The sequence below is a fragment of the Drosophila erecta genome, unplaced genomic scaffold (genome assembly GCF_003286155.1).
Source record: "Drosophila erecta strain 14021-0224.00,06,07 unplaced genomic scaffold, DereRS2 tig00000000-arrow-pilon, whole genome shotgun sequence".
Taxonomy (NCBI): domain Eukaryota; kingdom Metazoa; phylum Arthropoda; class Insecta; order Diptera; family Drosophilidae; genus Drosophila; species Drosophila erecta.
Window position 1 is genome coordinate 9,541,384 of NW_020825194.1, and position 19,345 is coordinate 9,560,728.

General features: G+C 46.1%; 1 protein-coding gene across 1 annotated transcript in view; it reads right to left on the reverse strand.

Annotated features, from left to right (window-relative positions):
- LOC6554896 (MAM domain-containing glycosylphosphatidylinositol anchor protein 2) overlaps positions 1–19,345 on the reverse strand; it is a 60,984-nt gene that overhangs the window by 6,324 nt on the left and 35,315 nt on the right. The window contains exons 3-5 of the mRNA XM_001982171.3: positions 5,923–6,075; positions 1,765–1,965; positions 1,521–1,642 (exon numbers count right to left, since the gene is read on the reverse strand). Of these exons, the coding sequence (XP_001982207.2) occupies positions 1,521–1,642; positions 1,765–1,965; positions 5,923–6,075 (476 nt within the window). The remainder of the gene's footprint in view (positions 1–1,520; positions 1,643–1,764; positions 1,966–5,922; positions 6,076–19,345) is intronic.

A 19,345-nucleotide genomic window follows, 5' to 3' on the forward strand; every position in this document is an offset into this window, starting at 1 on the left:
AGGACGAGAAGCACTTCTCCATGGAGCTGGAGTCGGGGCAACTCATAGTACCTGCCTAGAGCAAACAAATCGAACGGAAATGTCAAATGCGCCAAAGTGCAGCAAACGAGACTTTTACCCAAATGTAGATGTTCTGACATGGACATATACTCCTATGGCACACACATTCGTGGAGTGCTTACGACTCCGACACTTGCTTTATTGAAAGTTTGTGAGTGAATGCAAGTGGTACAGTCAGAAAAAGGAATGGATGCCCTCTACTCTAGTCCATGTCATTAAATGTCTTGATTCATACTGCATTTACTACATGCGAGGCCATATGCATAGTACATAAAATGAAGACATGGTAACGTTCAGTTGGCTGCCTTGCAAGTTGAAGTGCCTTCGTCACTAGACTGGTTTTTGTCCGATTTGTTTTGCATTTTCCCAGTGTAGCCCCTACAAAGTGCTAACTGGTCGAGTGACACTGACAGTGACTGGGTCAGTAGACTGGTTGCCAAGCGGCAATTTCTTGGCTCCTGCCGGGTGGCAGTAGAATATAGCATACTTTTAAGGGTCTGTGAATCGCATTAATTACGCCTTGAGTACGAGCCAGCATTTCCCCTGGCAACCTGCAGTCTCACCTTCTCGCATTTGCGAGTGGCTGTCGCTGACAGTGATTTAGTGTAAATTCCCTGGCATCGAATCAATGCCAGATTGGGATCCCGAATATATAGCCCCAACTGGTATAATGGCAAATGTGTAATGTAGTGTCTGCATGCTCTAGTTGGCACAACTTGATAAACTTCTCGAAATTAGCAGCGAAAACTAATTGCCAACTCGCATCCGCATTTGCAAGTCATAGAAGTCGGCATAAACTCGTTTGTCCCGCTGCCGTTGTGCCTGCTTTCGTCCCGTTTTGGCCCACTTTGTACGGCCCAGTGGCAAATATGTTATCCCTTGTTGGCTCATGCGTAAAATTATGTGTTTGTTGAATTCATAATTGCCTCCCATTACAGCCACATGCCGCAATCGTAGATGGTTGTGCCCTGCGATTTATCATCTCACTTTTTGTTTGCTGTGATTTCGGCGGCAATGTGTTGAAAACTGTGAGTGATGGGATATGTTGTTGATTTATAGTATAAAGCTTGTAAAGAGCACAACGCATTCCTATCTAGACCTGGCTTTAATGTGGGCGAATCGTTTTTAATTAATAACGCCCAACTTTTGGCCATCCGAAATGGCTGAAAAACTTTCCCCCTCATTGCCCCACCGATGGCGAAAAGTTGGCGGGCTCTTAAGAGCTTAAAAGCGGGTGAAAGTGAAAGTGAAATTTGAAAGGGAAAGTGCTCAGCAACTGACCCCACGCAGTTTTTCCGGCTCCAAGCTCCCGTTGGGAGCAGAGAACGCAATTTAAATTTACATAACGATGCGAAACAGTGGCGAAACAGTTGAATTAAATTCAATTAAACTAAATGAATTAAAATTCACTTAAAGCGGCTTCGAGTTCTGCGAAGCACACAAAGCGATGTGTAACGAACCTTCTTGGTCCAGTAAATGGATGGCACCGGATTACCAGATCCCTTGCACTCCAGCGTAATGGGTCCTCCTTTGCGGGCCTGCAGTTGTCCGGATGTGGGTATGGCCCGTACACTGGGCGGAACTGGGGGTGGAAAGGGGGCAGTTCAGTGAATCAGTGGCTAATTGATGTGTGCGCCTTAAGGAGCACTTGTCAAATGCAAATCTGTTAGCTAATGCTGTGCAAACATGTCGACGTGTACTCACCCAATATCTCAACTGTGTGCACTTGATCACGATTTATTTTGTCACTGATTTGACAAACATAATCCCCGGCATCTTGAGGCTCCAAATCGGATATCTCTAAATTATAACCATCTATCAGTCTTACGCGCTCATCCCTTGTAACCATAATGTTGGAGGCAGTGAGCACATTTGTTCCTCGTCGCCACAGAAGGACGAAATTGCCTGCAAGAGATGGAGATAGAGCTGTAGAGAAGTGTGCAAAAAGCCGAGTGTGGTTCTATAAGCAGATGGAAAATAAAATATATAGAGCAAAATGTGTGTCCTCTCGTTGGCTGCGAAATTTATTGTAAAATGCCGCAATATAAACATGAAACATTTTGCTGCCAGCGTAGACATATACTTTCAGCTGTCACTGTGGCCGGGCAAGATAGTTTTCATCCCAGCAGATACATATCTATACTTCCATCTCTCCGCCTCGCAGCTGTGAAAGTTGTGCAGATTCTTTTCTGTTTGTCTATCCGGACAAACGGAGGTCCTGCCAGGAGCCAGAGTAGCAGAAGCTGGATATGTGTGGGCTTCTGTTTTCATCTATTTTTTAGTGTGCTTGCCCATATAAATGACATAATTTTGCAGATGTTGTTGGCAGAATTCTGTGCTTTTTTATTCTTTGTAAAATATGCACACCAGTCGGATCGCTTTTATTGTCGTCGTCGCCGCAAAAAGGCAAACGAGAATTTGTTAAATGAGATTAAGTGGCGTATAATATGTTTATTTATTTTGTGTGCTTAAGACCCGCATTCAGCTCCGCCTCGAACAATTTATGAACTTGTATTTATTATGGAAATATTAAAAAAACAAACGTGAAAAAGCGCCGCACACTCATATTACGTATACGTGCTGTAAAACCGAAATCAGAGTTGTGTAAACACGACGTCGCCGGCATTTATCCAATGTAAAAGTGGGCGGTTGCCCTTGCCGGTCAACGGTTTGTTGGCATATGATTTTCAGCATTCGAAATATGAAATTTTAATGAAATGTTTTTATTTTCTCGACCTCCCCACTTTTATGTGTGTGGGCGTGTGTGCGCACCCACTGGCAGCTGACATTTTTCCGACCTTAAGCCGCCATTAAATAATCACAGCTTAAAGTAATGCATTATTAATGCCGCTTTTGAAATGCACTCGCGTCTGTAATGAGTGTGCTCAGTTGAGCATTTGCCTTCCTTCCGGTCATTAAGGGAAGTTCACAGCAACTGCAGAAGTAAGCTCCCTGCGAAATATTCGCTCCAGTTGTGCACAAAAAGGGGCACAGGACCCCTCGCAAAAGCACTCGCCGAATCCTGCAGCTTAAGCCCAGGCAATCATCATTTTATTGGGGCTCGATTATTATTGAATCGACTCCAGCAATTGGCCGGCAATTTGTGGATGGCGAGCAGGTGGTGGAGGGTTTTATTTTGATTTTATATTAGTCCTCGACGGCTTCCGGTCCTGCATTTTATTAGAGTCTAATGGCTGTATATTGATATTATTGGAAAGGGCGAGGAGTGCCATAAAAATTTCATTTTATGGCTCGTCAATTCGACATGTGAATTCGCTGGCCCTTTTGCCTTTTTAGAGCACTTTGTGGCTCATATTTTTCATTGGCCTACAAGATGGGTTCCATGCCCAAATGCCTAAATGAGTAACCCACTTTCAATAGACTTTGGGTGAAAGCAATTTGGTAAGTCAATACGCTGGCTTGCCTCAGACCAATGGAAATCCAATTTATAACCGCGCTCAATATTTATTGATCAGCGTTTTTGTCCGCCATTCACCGGGTGACCACATGACGTATACGTATTTGATTCACATTTGCACAGATACATACATATGTACGAACGGCAATCAATGAACGGCTTCATAGACCATTTGATACTTAATTTCTTTTATTGGATTAAAGGCTTGCCACGTCGCTCTCTCTCTGCTTGACCTCGCCGCTGGCTCTTGGGGCATGAAAGCTACAATCAAACCCTCGCCATGTCACCCATCGTTAAAAGCTGAAGCGGATTGATGACAGTGCAGTGGAAAAAGTACACACACTGCCTGCTGGACCGCCAGAAAACATGGCCAGTGACATGGCCAGAACCGCAGTGGGGCTGCAACGGGGGGGGGATTTCCGGCAACAAATAGAGGAAGCCGGAGCATTGTCTACATATCCAATTACTGCCTGCTGCTGCAGCCATTATCATGATTATTTAGCCACAAACTTGGAGAGTTGCTTCAGTTTAATTACCACCAGGAGCTTGGGATTTCGATTGTCAAAGGAATCATCGAGCAGTTCACACACATCACCTGCCAGCTGATGCGTATAGAGAATTATAAAGTCGACGAAACTATAATCCCCAGCTGAGCTCAGATGACAGCTTAAGGCGCAGATTGAAAATCCGTGTTGGCCAGCTGCACATTTGAGCAGCTGAAGCGGCTGCACAAAAAGCCGAAACATCAGGCGTTAATGGGAAATCATTGCACTTTAATGCCTCGGCTAGAACATCGAATTAAATGAAAATATTTTGCCAAAGAAAATGCTGCGCTCAAACAGGCACGGAAACACACACGGCGTTTGTTGCACATGCACTCGGCGAAATTGGCAGTTAAGTAGTTGAACAGGAAGTCTATTTACCTTACATACATCAATTTTGCTCAATTGTAAGATTTCCCTAAGGCGGTTTCTTGGCTGCAACTGCAATTATATGGCTCATCAGAAACGTAATCAAATTCGGCCATTTCGCGCAGTAAAACTGCGATAAAAACAAGGCGCCCTGCTGATTGCATTACAAGTGTGACTTTTTCCGGCAAAATGTCATGTTTTCCGCCGTGTACCATCACGGCATTGCCTTTTCCACAATCACGGAGTGGAAAACTTTGACTGATGTCAATCTGCGGAGCCAGGAGTGCATGCTGCGCGGACTGTCGTCACTGCCATCAATGTGCAATTTATTTTCATTTGCTGCGAACGGTTAATTGCATTTTATTTATTGGCATGTCAACAGCAGTCGCAATTTGAACTTTTCCCCTTGTTTTTCGTTCAACTGGGTCAGCAAATTAAAGCGCTTTCCGCCGATAATGACGGGCGCGAAGGAAAGCCATCAGCTCGGTCAATATTAGTGGAAACTGTTTAGTCGCTGCAAATATAGCGTATACCGCTCGCCTTTAATTGATTAAAATTCGACGCGACTCGATTTTCATTGGGCCACTGCCTGGCAAGTTTGCCTTGTTTGCCAGCAACGCCCAGCATGTTGACCACTTTGATGATGGCTGAAAGTTTGGCGTCACTCAGCGAAATCTAATGGACTAGCCAAACCAGTTTAAGCCACATACGGAGGCGCTTTTGACTTTGATCTGCCACATATCATTTGGGCCACACACTTGAGTGAACTCTGGGATTTTATTAATTAAGATATGCATATGGGAAAATCAAAATCGGGCAATCAAAGCGCATAAATTGCAATGCACTTCAACATTTTTGCATTAGTCCTGTCTAATTGAAGTCGAGAAAGACACGGCCGGCCTTGCTGCATATTTTAATATCTCTCACTCGATAGAAAACGGCAGCCATTCATGCATCCATGGGCAATCAAATGTCATTTTATTTGCAGCCCAGCTGCATTCACGCTTGGATTGCATTTCCATGCCGTTTGCCATTTGACTGCCTGCTGGAAATCTATCAACTGGCGGCGAATCAAGGCTAAACTAGACTCCATTTGGCCATGACAAACGGCCACACCCCGCACCCCGCACCCCGCCGAAACATCGTCCTTCATGCGGCTGGCAACGTTAATCAGGCAAATTTATTTGCTGCCAATATGTGTGAGGTTGCATATTTGGCCAGCCGATTTATAAATGCGAAGGGAAAAATGTGTCGATGCTTTTGGCCAAAAGCGAACGACAGGCTGTTGACAGCTGTTGGTTGGCCAAATGTGTTGTCGGCCACGTTGTTGCTCTGGAATATTAAATTTATGTGAAGTGACATTTTGCCTAAACATATTTGCATATACACGTATTTTGCATAATTCGCACCGACTGCCTGCTGAAAATATCATCATTATTATTATTGTTGTACGCCGGCATCTGCATTTATTTTTATGATCGCATTTTCACATCGAAATAGTAATAACGCCGGATTAATTATACCAAAACTCACCCAGATTCTCCACCTGGCAGGGCAGGACGAGCGTGTCCCCGACGACGGCGCGGTAGGTGTGTCCTCTGGACAGGAAGCGGGGCAGGGTGGCGGTGTGCGTGGAGGGTGCCACCGCCGACTGTTGCACGTTGCTCATCGAGCGGCTGTTGCTGCCTGGAAAATGGAAAAGCGGAAAAGCGGAGTGGCGGGTTAGGTTGCGGTCGTACACGGCTAACAAGCAGTGCCATATCGGATTCAATGTGGCAAACATAACGAAATATATTTCACAAAAACCAATTAGAAGCCACCACACCTATCGATTTCACAAAGGAATGTGCCACAACGCACATCACAATAAGCTCTGCTCATAAATTTGACACACTAATACGATTTAATTACTAATATTAAACAATATAGAACTGTAACGTTTTTTGCCAATTTCAATATTTAATTGGATATTATTATTATTAGCTGTTTACCAGCCGTGACCAAATATATTATTTATAATTAGCAGTCAAGCGTTTCTCCGCAATTAATTGTCTTATAAATCAAACCAAAATTGTATTCAATGCTGATGAAATGAAACCACAGCGTATATAAATTGCTATAAAAATGCAATTTCCCTGCGCAGGCTTTGTGTGGTTATTTGCTTCCAGCTGAAACTCCAGCTCCCTTGGCAACTAGTATTTCTTCGAGTGCACTCCCACCGCTGCTTGGAGGGTCCGTCTATCGATGGCAATTTGTTGCCAGTCGAATGAGTTTCAATTAGCATAAAAATGTAACAGCGAGTCCTTCCCCAGGACTCCCAGGATGGCAATAAACGCGCAGTACGCGCATACCGGAACGTTAGCGCGTTATGTGCGTAGGTGAGGGGCAGGACAATATGGCAGGACGAAGGGCATTTGTCCGACACTGCGCGGTGCGTGTGACCCGTCAGAGTGTGTTAACGCACTCGCCGTGCCCTCGGGGGCATCGTTTCCGTGTCCTGTGCTGTCCTGCCGACATGGCCAACGTGAAAATTGCTGTCGCCCAGCAGTGGCAGCGTGGCAGCGTGGCAGCGGCTTAAAGCCAATTGCTGGGGCGCTGAGAAAACAGGGAACGGAGCCTGGTATTGCCGGCTTTTGGGCGACAAATGAGCGCAGCGAGGCGAAACTAATGTTCGGCCCGGCTAAATGCAGTTCAAGAGCAGGTCCTGCGCGGTCCTGCAAGCAGGACACCAACGCAGCGTAACAAATTTGATTACAGGAAGTGCGGAGCAGCAGACCTGCAGTCGTGGTCCCGTAGTCGCAGTCCAAAAGACGCCCCAAGGAGCCGCCAGGAGCGCTAGGAAAACGGGAGAAGAGAAAGGGACGCGCTAAACGGCAGCATCAGCAAACAGGCCAAAAGTCTTTACTTTTGGCCCGCCCACGCCCTCCGCCGACTGCACTTTTCCGCTTTGTGTGAGTTTTATCTTTTACGACACCCCTGGACACGGCCATCTACCCATCCAGCCCGCTCCTGCGACCCACCTGTCTGCTCTCAGCCGCCTCCCCTTCTTAAGAGACACTTTTACAGGTCCTTAGCGCCCGGCGCACATAAAAGGACATTTTCGCAGATCATCATTTTACGGGCAGTGCGGATGGCGGGGCGGAGCGGTCATCTGGACGTGGGGGCGTGGCCGAGCACAAAGGAAACGGGCGAGAATTGGTCAAGCTTTAATGCTGGACATGGCCCGTGCGAATTTGTCGACCCTCAGATTTTATATTGTCTCGGGACAAAGACGCACGCTTGTGTGAAATTGCACAAATTTTGCAGTCAAATGGACTTCGAGACGCAACAGGAGCAAAGTGATAGGGGAGCAGAGAAACCGAATAACAGATACTCAGTAGCTACGAGATTTTTCAACTTTAAGGTTTGTTCTGTTGGATATAGAGGTCTTGATCTCTCATTCCAGCAACCCGCACATATATCTCCTATATCTCCAAGCCAACACCAGTCTGCACCAGCCAATCTGACATCTGGGTGTCCAACGGCGCCTGGAGGAGCACTTTAAAGCTCCTTTATGCCCAGGACAAGTGGAGTTCCTCGAAATACCAGTCGACCCCTGCGTTAATATCTCGGCGTGCATAAATATGTCTGGGTTGTGCAGTCGGCGCGATAGGCACCTCGTATCCTTTGGGGCGATGGCCGAAATTAGAGTTCTGCATATGAATTTGAATTTCCCACTCTGCCTCTCTGCCCCTCTTTTGGGCAGTCACCTCCATTGGCCGGCGGTCATTCGGGCCAAAACGACCCAAGTGGCACATGTCGAGGCTCCTGCACATATTTTTCAAATGACCAAAAATGCAGTTGGCCTTAAATTGCATGCATGAAATGCATTAAACATGCAAACCACTTCGCACCGAGAAAGCCCAATGGCAGGAAGGTGATTTCTGTGAGTTTAGCTGTGCGTACCCCATTTTTCGGGGGCGGTTGCAAGGCCAAAAATTTGTGGGCGGGCGTAGGCGCATTAAACAATTTTAAAGTGGTTTCCAACTATGCACAAAATTTCATTAAAAGTGGGGGAGCTGCATAGTGGGGAGCTGCATACACGCAGAGGAACTCCGATGGAACGGCAAACTTTATTGCTGTCTCTCGGCCGGAAAATCTGTAATTGTGCACTGCGCGAAAATGTGTGAAACAAGCGTGCCATTTCATCTTATAGAAATGGTTAACTAGTTGGTTGCTTGCAGTACAAGCTCTCTCAGGCTTTTTCTGCGTGTTGAAAAATCCCATAAGAACTGAAACATAAAGGGGCAGAAACTTTCCTCTCTGCTAAGCTTTTAATCCGTCAAAATAATGGCCATAGTTGGGTGTTAGAAAGCAGAAAATCTCCATTTCTGTCTGTGTGCTACTTAAATTCGAGCTCAAGCTCACAAGCTCTTAAATTTATCCCCTTCACTGACTGCCGCACGTAGCAAGTCGCGTGTGTTGCACAAAACGCAGAAACTTTCGCCACTTCCGCGCCGAACACTTTCTCTCTGTCCGTGCTGAAAAATGAGCTCGAATGTGTTTTGTCCTCGCTGTCGCGGAAACTGTGTCACATGAGTCCACCGTACAGTGCGCACTCGCACTGTGCAACACCCCCATGCCCCTGTAAACTCGCACGCACGCAGAGCACTTACATCAAAAATGCATACAACACTGCCGCTGCGCCGCACAATAAACTCGATTTGGATGCAGTCCTCCAACTCGACCGCGTGATATCCATTGTTTTGCGAGAGACACTCACAACTATCACGTGGATATGCAATACCCTTCCGAGCCGATTGATTTCCACGCGGCAGCGCAAAAGCGCTGTACCTGCCGCATGTTGCACGTAAAGTGGTGCGAAAAGCACAGTTTGTTGCTTAAATAATTTATCTCGTGCACAAACACACACTTTACGTGGCAAGCGTTTTTAGCAGCTGACGACAATGGGTCGGTGGGCGGCGGGAAAGGGGGGCGTGCACATTGTTGCATAAACAGTAATGGCAGTTGCAGCGAAAGGCACTGAGAGAAATATCAGCCTCACCTAGCATATGATGCTTATCAATTATTATGGAAGAAGTACTCGTTGATGCCAAACTTTTTATGTGAGGCAATGCACGTTTAAACTTCGCACTTAAAGCATACGGAAAGGTCTTACTCAGACTTTTCTCCCAGTGTACCGTATCTTCCGTTTGCAGGCTGTTTTGGCCCCCTTAACCAGGTAATGGCGGTTGAGCCTCGCGAGCAGCGGTGACTGTGGCATTTGCGCCTGCTTTTGCAAACGAAGCGCATTGGCATACTTTCGCTGGGGACCTTTGTTCCCGTACGGATACACATTCAGCTACAGATACAGCTACAGATACAGACTCAGATGCAGTTTGAGCTGCAATTTCAGGATCAGTTTCAGTTGCTGTGGCCGCTGGTAGCTGGTAGCTGGAGGCAAGTGGAAAAACTTGCTGCGCGGCTGAATTGTTGAATCGATTCAATGGGAGGCATTTGCAATTGTTTTGCTAAAATCTCGAGCTGCATTTGGGCTCTGCTGCGGCTGCGGCAATAGTTTTGGTTGCAGATGCACTTTCGAGCGATTCGAATTGCAACACGAATTGTTTTGTGCCGGCAGTCGACATTGTGGTTGACAATGAGGAGCAGCCAGCAGCTGGAAAACGTTGGAAAACGTTGGAAAACGCTGGAAAACGCTGTCACCGGCGATTGATATATGTGTGCATGCGCTTCATTCACCATTTTTCATTTCCCAGCCAGCGCACTAAATTTGTTGCATTATTTTCGGCGGACACAGAGCCCGCACATGCATGTACTTGCAGCGTTTTCTCATTTCCGTTGCGTGGTTGCATCTCCTATGGCGGCGACTTGCAACTTGGCAACTCCGCTTTCGGTTCCGCGGTTCCGTTTACAAGCCACAACATTTTTCCCACGCTCCTGCTGCCAAAAGTGCTGGTGGAGGCAAGTCAGGGGCGGATTCGGTAGTTCTAATAGCCCAAGGACCTCCCAGGCATCCTTGCAACAACCAAAAGGGAGGATTTTTTTCAAAACAGAAAGAAGAGTGCAGCCGTGGCAGAAAATGCATTACTAAAGGCATGCAAAATTAGCTTCTAACTGATTTGAAGTTTTTTTTGGAGACCTTCTTTTAAAATTATTTAAATATGACAGCGACTGCCCAGGACTCTTTTCAGTTGGGAACTATATATATGCACCCGATTAAGTTGTATTTCAGAATGAAATAGGTATTTATTCATCTAATTCGAGTAATTTTGTTTCTCAACGAACTCCGCCCCTGGGAGAAGCAATGGTTGCAGCCACAACGGCAGCAAAGCAATACTTGCAACAGCAGCCACACTTTGTTTCATTAAAACTTTTGCCACGTGTCGTGGGTACATGTGTGTGTTCGCTTTGCTGGTGTTGGTGTTAGCATTTGTGTGTGTGTGTGTTTGTGTTTGTATATGATCAGCATCTTTGCTTGTTTTGCCATTTGTTTAGTGTTTACTCGCCACCTGCCACGCCCACCTGGCGCGCTATCTGCATTTCAATGCATTTTAAAATATGCATTGCGCGATGGGGATGGGAAAACCAAGAAAAACTAACCAAAAACGAAGCAAGAAACAAATATTTTAGTTTACTGGGTGAATGTTCATTACATTTCGCTAGCTTTTTCTTTTCCCCATTTTTGGCAGCTTCTTCGGCGAGAGTTGGCTTGTTAGCCGAGATTTCCATGCATATGGAGCGCGGAAAAAATCCACACGCCCACCCACAGCATATTGCATTTTCCGTTGTTTTACCTTGTTGCATATTTAATGCATGCAAATTATTTACGGTGTCGACTGTTAGCCCGCGGCAGAATGTTGTTTTTAAAGCGCAGCTAGCTGCGGCCAATTCATTTTTATTGCCTGCCGTTTTCCGCCCACCCTTTTGGCCATTAGGGGATGCTGGTCCACCCATCGCACCAGCCCCAAAAAGTAGAGCATCACCACCTAGTAAGCCCTACTGACTTGACTGACTTCGGAGTCGTAAGTGCATTTATCAAAATCCTCTTGCCATAGAAAAGTGCACGTCAACGGCAGAGGCGTGGAGAACGTGCTACGTCGGCACAGCAATTTCCCAGCAATTTCGCAGAAAAAATGACAAAAAGCGTACGAGTGAAATGTCATTCAAGCAGCGAATGCCATTTACCCGAAACCCCAATCCGCAACCCCCAAAGAACAGCCAAAAACCCACCGGCTTCCATCAGCCAGGTGGAGAGAAGTCCTGCCATTTGACACCCGAAATATGCAAATGCTGTCAGCTCGCCGCGTTGCTTTTCCCTGCTTACTTCCGCTTTTCCACCCAGATTCAGTTTTCCGCCCGGCGGATGAGGCGGATGAGGCGGCGGTGGTGGGCGTGAACTCGTCAAGCTTTCGCGCTTGTCGATAGTCAATCTATTCATCTTTCTAACTGGTTTCACATGTGCTGGCAGAGCTGCCAAGCTGCCAAGCTGCCACACATTTTCCAGCTCATCCCCGCCCATCTGGCTTTGGCTCCCGTTGTTGGGGGCGTGGCCGCTGCCAGGATCGAGCTTGACTTTTATGCACATATCATTTGCATAACATTATTTGAGCAGAGTTCGCATTAAATTCTGAAATGCCAAATAAATCCGCAAGCGAAATGCTATTTTTTCGAGCTATTTTCGTTTACGTTTGCACTTAGCGTGCACTGCCGAGCTGCACTCTGCACTCGGCACTCAGCATCCTGTATCCTGCGAGTCCTGCGATTTCTCCTTTGCTGGCGCTGACAGTTTTCTCAATTTGCATTTCCAGTTGCAGTTCCATTTTGAGTTTGAGTTCGAGTTCGAGTTGAGCCACGTTTGATTTACGCTTGTTGACGCTGCACTTGGCGTATGCGTAATAAGCGTGTGACTACTGACTCGCCTCATTTTCCCTCCCCCCTTTTGCATTCCGAAAGGATATGGAAAGGGGTGTATCGAAAAAGGCGTCGTAAATTGTTTTATTGCCCTGTCATGCCCGAACATCCATGCATCTTCTTATGGCTCGGCCATAAACTTATTATATTATTCCTGTTATTTATTTGGCAATTTATATTTCATCCACATTGGCGAACCCTTTAAATTAAATAATAAAAACAATACTCGGGCGGAAGAAGGCAGCCGATTCGCTGAGCCAGCAAAGAGCAAGGAGCAGAGCAGCAAAGGAGCTGAAAAAATCCTTTCGCGCAAACAATATTTATACGTATACGTTAAGCGCATAAGCAGATAAAAGGGTCCTCGGAACTCGGCGTTGTAAAAATATTAAAGCCGCACAGACGTGTGGACTTGACTTGGCAGTTATGGCATTTGAGAGAACCCTTTATTTCGGGATATGCTGGCAATTGCCCCAGAAACACGCTCACAACCGCACGCACATGTTCGTCTAATAAGCGGAGAAAGTGGGGGGAAACCAGCCATATATCTACCGCAAGGACACATGCACATCCTCTGCCGTAAATCAAACTTCTTAATAGACAGAAATGTTTGCGGTTATATATTGACAGGAATTTTCACTAATATTTTAGACACATCCACCCACTCAGGAACACAATCTCGAGCAATTCTATGGGCTGTGTAGATGGGCGGAAGGCGTTTGCAGCCGGAATAAAAACACACCATCGCACCCACGGCGTATGAGTAATGATGCCAGCTTACGGCTCTCGTGCACCGAGCTAATTTGAATTTTAAGGCCATTTGCAAGCAGCACTCCAGTTTCAATTGCTCGGAAACTTGCCGCAGCCAGGACTTCGACACTCGAGTCGCTGCGGTGGCCATTAATTTGCAACGCCTCAAAATTGTTTACGAAACATTAAGCAATTGCAGTGGCAGCGAAAAAATGGCATTAAATATACAACATAGTTGCCCCACGAGTTAGAGGCGACGCAAGTGGGTGGCGTAAGATATCACATTAAGAATTTAAATTAATTAAATTAAAATGCGTGGCGCTTTCGGTTGCTGCTGCTGCTGCCGCTGCCGCTGCTGCTGCGGCTTTTGGCCAACCAACCAGCCAACTTACCACCCCGCAGCCGACGAGTAGCAACCGGCACAGCGTGCCGAGCAGCTTTTGGCCGTTCTGTTCCTGTGCGGTTGCCACGGAGCCTGGCACGGAGGTTTGTTAAAGCTGCCACAAGATTTGCATAAAGTATAATGGCCATCTTCCTGGTCCTAGCAAAGGACGACAACGCTGGCACAATAAAGGGGGAATGGTGGCGGAGCGTGGAGGAGCAGAAGGTGGAGGTTTCTCGCTCCAGGATCCACGATGAAAAAACCAACCTAGCGTGGCCATTCAATTTTCATTTTTTCTTTGCTCCCGTCGTCTTTGAACTTTTCACATTTCTCGTTTTTTGGCTGTCGCGCAGCATTTGTAGTCGTACTTTTTTGCCCAAGACATTTCCGCGCCGCATGTCCAGTTCCTGTCCAAAAGCTTTTGGTAGTTGGTAGTTACCCGCTGGACGCCGTTTTCAGCTCGCTCGATTTCTTTTTGGCTTGATTTTTCCCAGCCATCGCCTTTTCCTGGCTGCTTTGCTTCCTGGCCGCTTCATCTTTTTTCCTTTTCGATGTCTGGAGCCGGGCCGAGAAATTTCAATTTGATTCTGCGCCCGCGATCGTTTTGTTTTATTTCCTGCAGATATCTGCAATTTCGTGTATCAGATTTGCTCCTTTTACAAGCGGCGCCCAATAAAAACTGACTTCGCTCGCTTCCGCCGCCATCGAAAGTTGAGCATTTAAGCTGCCGCTTTTCGCTGCTAAACGAACTGATAAATTTAATGCGCCGTTATGAGCGGTCCTTAAAGAAGGACTAAATAGCCACAGGGCTCTGGTTATTATTCGCCAAAAATCCGTCCTTCTTCTGTGTGCTCTGCTCTGCTGTGCTCCGGCTTAACTTACAAATTGCTTTTAATTACCGCTCCAGAAAAGCGGTAGTTAGCTAAGCTAGTCACCTCACGACCGAGCAAAAGGTGAGTGGCTTTAAGTGGGGAATCAAATCGATGCTACTCACCGCCCTCCCTACAGTTTTATTTCCAGTCAGCTGGCTGTGGAAAGTTTTACTCAGCAAATAGCCCGGGGTGCTAGAAGTTGGGAAAATTCATTCGGCACACACAGAAACACACCCATTTACTTCATTTGCAAGGTTTATGCATGGTGTTCACGAAGTGCAGACTTAAAAATAATCTAAATGTTTTGGCGCTTTTCTTGCTTTATATCAAAGTTCTTGAGTAAACAGCTGTCTTTGCAGTGCCATCAAAATCACACTAAAACTAGTTCTATTTTATTGAATTGTATTTGCAGATATTGTTGAAAGGGGTTAAGTATTTTCATGTTTTCTCTCCGCATGAACGTGGAGTAGGTGGCCATGTGGGCGAACGACCTTTGTCTTTTGGCCCGCCTCATATTTGCGTTAACTGTTTGCCTATGAGAGTGTGTTCTTTGAGGCCAAAATGCAAATGTTTGGCCGCCTCGCAAATCCTATTATTTTATTATGAGGGTCAGCCGAGTGTCGTCGGGCGCAATATTGTTAATATGAATAGCAAACAAAGGACGTCGCCGTCGCCGCCGCCGTCGCCTCCTCCTTCCGGCCAAAAATGTTTCGCATGGCGGCCTTTGTGGCCGTAAACACTCTGATATCTTTGGATAACTTTCGCCAGTCATATAATATAATAAATACATTCAGCCCCGAAAATCATGATGCCGAATTGTTGTATAATTTAAGGCGCCTAATCGGATTCAACTTGATAAGCCGACAGCATCCCTTTAAAGACCTTTGGCCTGGCCGCATTTTGCCTATTAGTCGGTGTAATTACGTGCATTTAATCACAACGGGAATGCGGCTTAGAAAAACCAAAGCCCCATGCCCATTTTCCCCATTTTCACCATTTCCCGCATGTGAGCTTGTGTGCCATTGGCCAATTTTCAGCTAACTAATGTTTGTCTGTTACTTTGCATTGCGCTTATTTCTGCTCATTTATTTAAAAGTGTTTCCTCTGTCTGTGATTGCTGTTTCCCGTCCCTTGTTTGCCGAGTGGTCGACTGTTTTTCCGCTTTTCCCAGATTTTCTTTTTAGAGTTGCGCGTCGAGGGGAAAGGGTGGAGTTTGAAAATAAATTAAACGGGATAATTTGTGGTGCGTTTGTTAGCAAAATGTTAATGAGGTCGCTTGTGGGGGGACTCCCCCTCTCTGGGCGGATATATCGTACTATCATAAAGGTGATTTCCAACCCTCCACCGAGCTGGCCAACATGGTGACACTGCAAAAGATAAAGCCCGGGAACCGAACAAGCATTTAGCAATGTCAAGCAAGGGGCAGTAAATTTCAATTTGCTGGCAGGACCAGAGCATCATTTAGATTGTTTAAATACCAGCAAACGTGAGGCTGGAGTCGTCCTACTCGAAGGCAAAATGAAAATGCATATCCACATTCACATTCACATCCACATCCACACGCAGCCAGACAAATTGGGCAACAGTTTTTCAGCTCAGATCCCTTGACTTTTCCGGCGCAGTGAAGAGGAGTAGAGGGTCGTCCTGGGCTGTCCTGGTTGCTTGTGGTTTCATTTGCTGGGCATAAATCAAGCAGAAATTGCAGCAGGACCCACTCCTCCTGCCTCTCCACCGGACAATCTGTCACCCCGCAGAGCGCTTAGGTCGTCTACAATTTTAAAGATAAACACTCGCCAGACTTCTGTGTCTCTTCGGCCCGAAGTTATTTCATATTTAAGCCAAATTTAATGGCCATGTCCAAGTCGACTGGACAGCACGCCTCGGCAGAGGCCAGTCAAATCCCTGCTTATGTATGCATGAATTTATATCCCAGTGCCTTTTGCTCTGCCTGGGATACTTGCCCAATCTGCAGCCTGCATGTTTGCCAATCAATTATGGATGGAACCCCATTGGATTTTGATATGTGCCACTGTATTCCTTGAAAGAGATTGCCCCCCACCGCCACCAAGTGACATGGGCTGCTGGGTTGTCTTCTAATTACTTTAATTTCGAGCCACAGGACGAGTGCGCTCGATAATGGGCTGCAATTCAATGGGAATGCCGAATCAAAGTCATTGCAACTGGGTCGCACAGCTGTGAGTTTGCCAACTTGAAAGTTATCGGCGGCCAAGTGGGGGCCAAGCAAATGTTGTCTGCTCCGGAAACGGAAACAAGCAGTGCACACGAGTGGAGGCGGCCAAAAGGAAGTAAGCCAGCCAGCCAGCCAGCTTTTCAGCCACACAGATCCTGGGAGCCAGAGATTGTCGTTTGGCTGGTGGTGGCACAGTTAGTCAGCAAGTCGTTGCAGCAAATGGGGCGAACAGAAGGGAAAAAAAAGCCAGCAAGGAATAATCCTGCGGCAGCAGACGGAATGCTGCTTAGTCGACTCGATATTTCGTTTCGCCGTCGTGAAAGGACTTGGACTCCTTGCTCCTCCTTCAGCAACTTACATGTGCCATGCATTCGAGTGTAGTTTGCTTTTAATTCAGCATGGAAAATGAAATTGAAAACTGTGCCAAATGTGTGCACACAGCACCCACACAGCCAACACTTTGGCGTGCTCAAATAGACAAACTTAATCCGTGGCACTGCAAGGAAAATATCGCCTAAATAATGCATCACTTTCGCTTGGGAGTTGAAAATATATCTTTGTAATATATATTTTATTATGCATGGTAATAGATCATATCCTATGCAATTCCCCCTATCTAGCTGGAGTTATAAAATCCATAACTTTTCATCCACTTTTAAGCCTCTCTTATATTTTTCGGTGCACGTCTGATGCTGCAGCTGGAAACCAAAGCCGAGGATGCCTCTCTGCAGAAGTGACATGTAATAAATTTTATTGATTTTCACTTTGGACCGGAGGCTGCTGGCGCTCCGAGTTGCGGCTTTAATGCATTTTTAAGACTTTAATTTTGCGGTCGGAGTGGGACTGCAACTGGGTTTTGGGTGTGGAATATTCGGGGCGATGAGATGGCAATTATAATTGAATTAGAAATGCCAATCTGAGTTTGTGCCGCCGCATTGAGTGGATTTGGATGGAAATCTGTGGAACTCAGTGTGCCCATGCGGGGGATGCATTTGTGATTAGTTGGCCGAGAGGATTGTCCCAAGCAATTTGCTTGGAAATAGTTGGAAAACCAGTTTTCACCCCGGCGGCATGGTAGTATTGCATTTTTCATGCATTGCCTGTCACACACACTGAACTCGAAACAGACATGCGAGTGTATCCCTGTTTGAATTTATTGCATTTTTAATCAGTCGGCTTGGTTGGGCTTGGTTCTCTGTGGCATGGTTTGGTTTCAATCGAGAGGGCGTGTCCCATTTTATTCCGTGTTTTTAAATGCAGCTTACACAACACAAGGTTCAACAATAAACGCCCCATTAATAAATAACAACAACTGGCACTATTTGTTTTGCTCTTTTTCTGCAATTTATGTTTACCCATTGTTTTTTTTTTCATGAATACGTTCAGTCACTGCAGTTGGAACTCACCTGCAAATAAATAAAATACGAAATGAATCAGAATAGGTTTGCCATTGTTTTTAAATAAGTAATTAATTAAATATTGTGCGCTGTTGCAGCGTTAACAAGATAAGTAAACCGAAATGGTCAGGAACAATATTCTGCGGTATTTAAAGTGCACACTTTTCATTGGCAGCTTTTCCATTTTCCGGGAACTTAAATCGTGCCAGTAACTGGTAATTTTAGTCTGCGACTTATCTGATAAAATATGAGTGCTGAACATGCACATCTAATTTGCAGAAAGGAAAAATTATAATATATTGTTGTCGTAGCCGCTTTTTGCTGATTCCACTAGGCGATTGCTCGGTTCTTTTTTCTCTGCAGCTGGGCTAATGTGTGTGCCTCATTTATCAAAGCGCAAATGCCGCTCTTGTTTGCCGTCAAAGGGTTGAGGAGCGTCCTTCTGCCCACCACCCACCACCCACTTACCCCCTGCCATGTGCGTGTACAGCACATGAAAAATCCTGCGGCTAATAAGTGACACGCGTCGATTAATAAAACTGTACGGGGCGTACAAGGCAGCCGCCCACTCTGCGGGGTGTGGGGGGTGTGGCCCCCGGGGGATGTGGCAGGAATGCCACTGCGTGTGTTGTACATTAAAAGGCCATGTCACAGTCAACGATTATGCAAAGCAGCCAACCCAGCGATCTAGGATAAGCCCAAGACCCTGCGAAGGACTTGCCTGCAATTGCGTGAGTCCTTTGGGGACGTTTAGGTACGCGTTCTGGCCCGGCGCTAATAGCTGCCCAAGATGCCAGCTGACCCCGAGTAACCGAGCCTTTTCGACAAGGATCATCATTTTTTAGTGCCCTCTTGTCTATGAATCTTAATGATTATGGGTATATGATGCTGAGAGCAGAATGCAAAGCAAACGATTGAAAAACAATCGGATTGAACCGTATAAACTGTAAAATTGTATTTATTATGACAGCAAGTTCATGAGCAAGCCACGTCTGAGCCAATATGCGAATTTACATAATTCTTAAAGTGTGACAGTATTACAGATTACTTCGCCCGGCGAGCCAGCGATGTTTGCATTTCGCTTTCGTTCGGGCATGTGGCAAGTAAATCAAATTTTAAAACATGCCAAAAGCAAAAATATGAAATCAAAATCCATTCAATTTCCATCTGCGGGATGGGTGGGGGGCTGTCCTGTGGCTTCGTTTTCCTTTTTTTCCACCGCCCCATTCTGTGGCTCGTATGGAAATGAGTCTGCTGGATTCTTGCTCCACTCAGTTATTGCTGCTCTTCATTTTGAGAGCGGTAGAAAAACAGATGCAAATCAACAAGCTGCCAGCCAGATAAGGCAAAAACAAGTGTCTCCTTTCTGTCCTGCGTGTCCTGGATATCCATCTATCCCACTCCCTTGCCAGTGCCATCCCAGTGGCATCCATATTTTTCTGTGGCATATCGTACG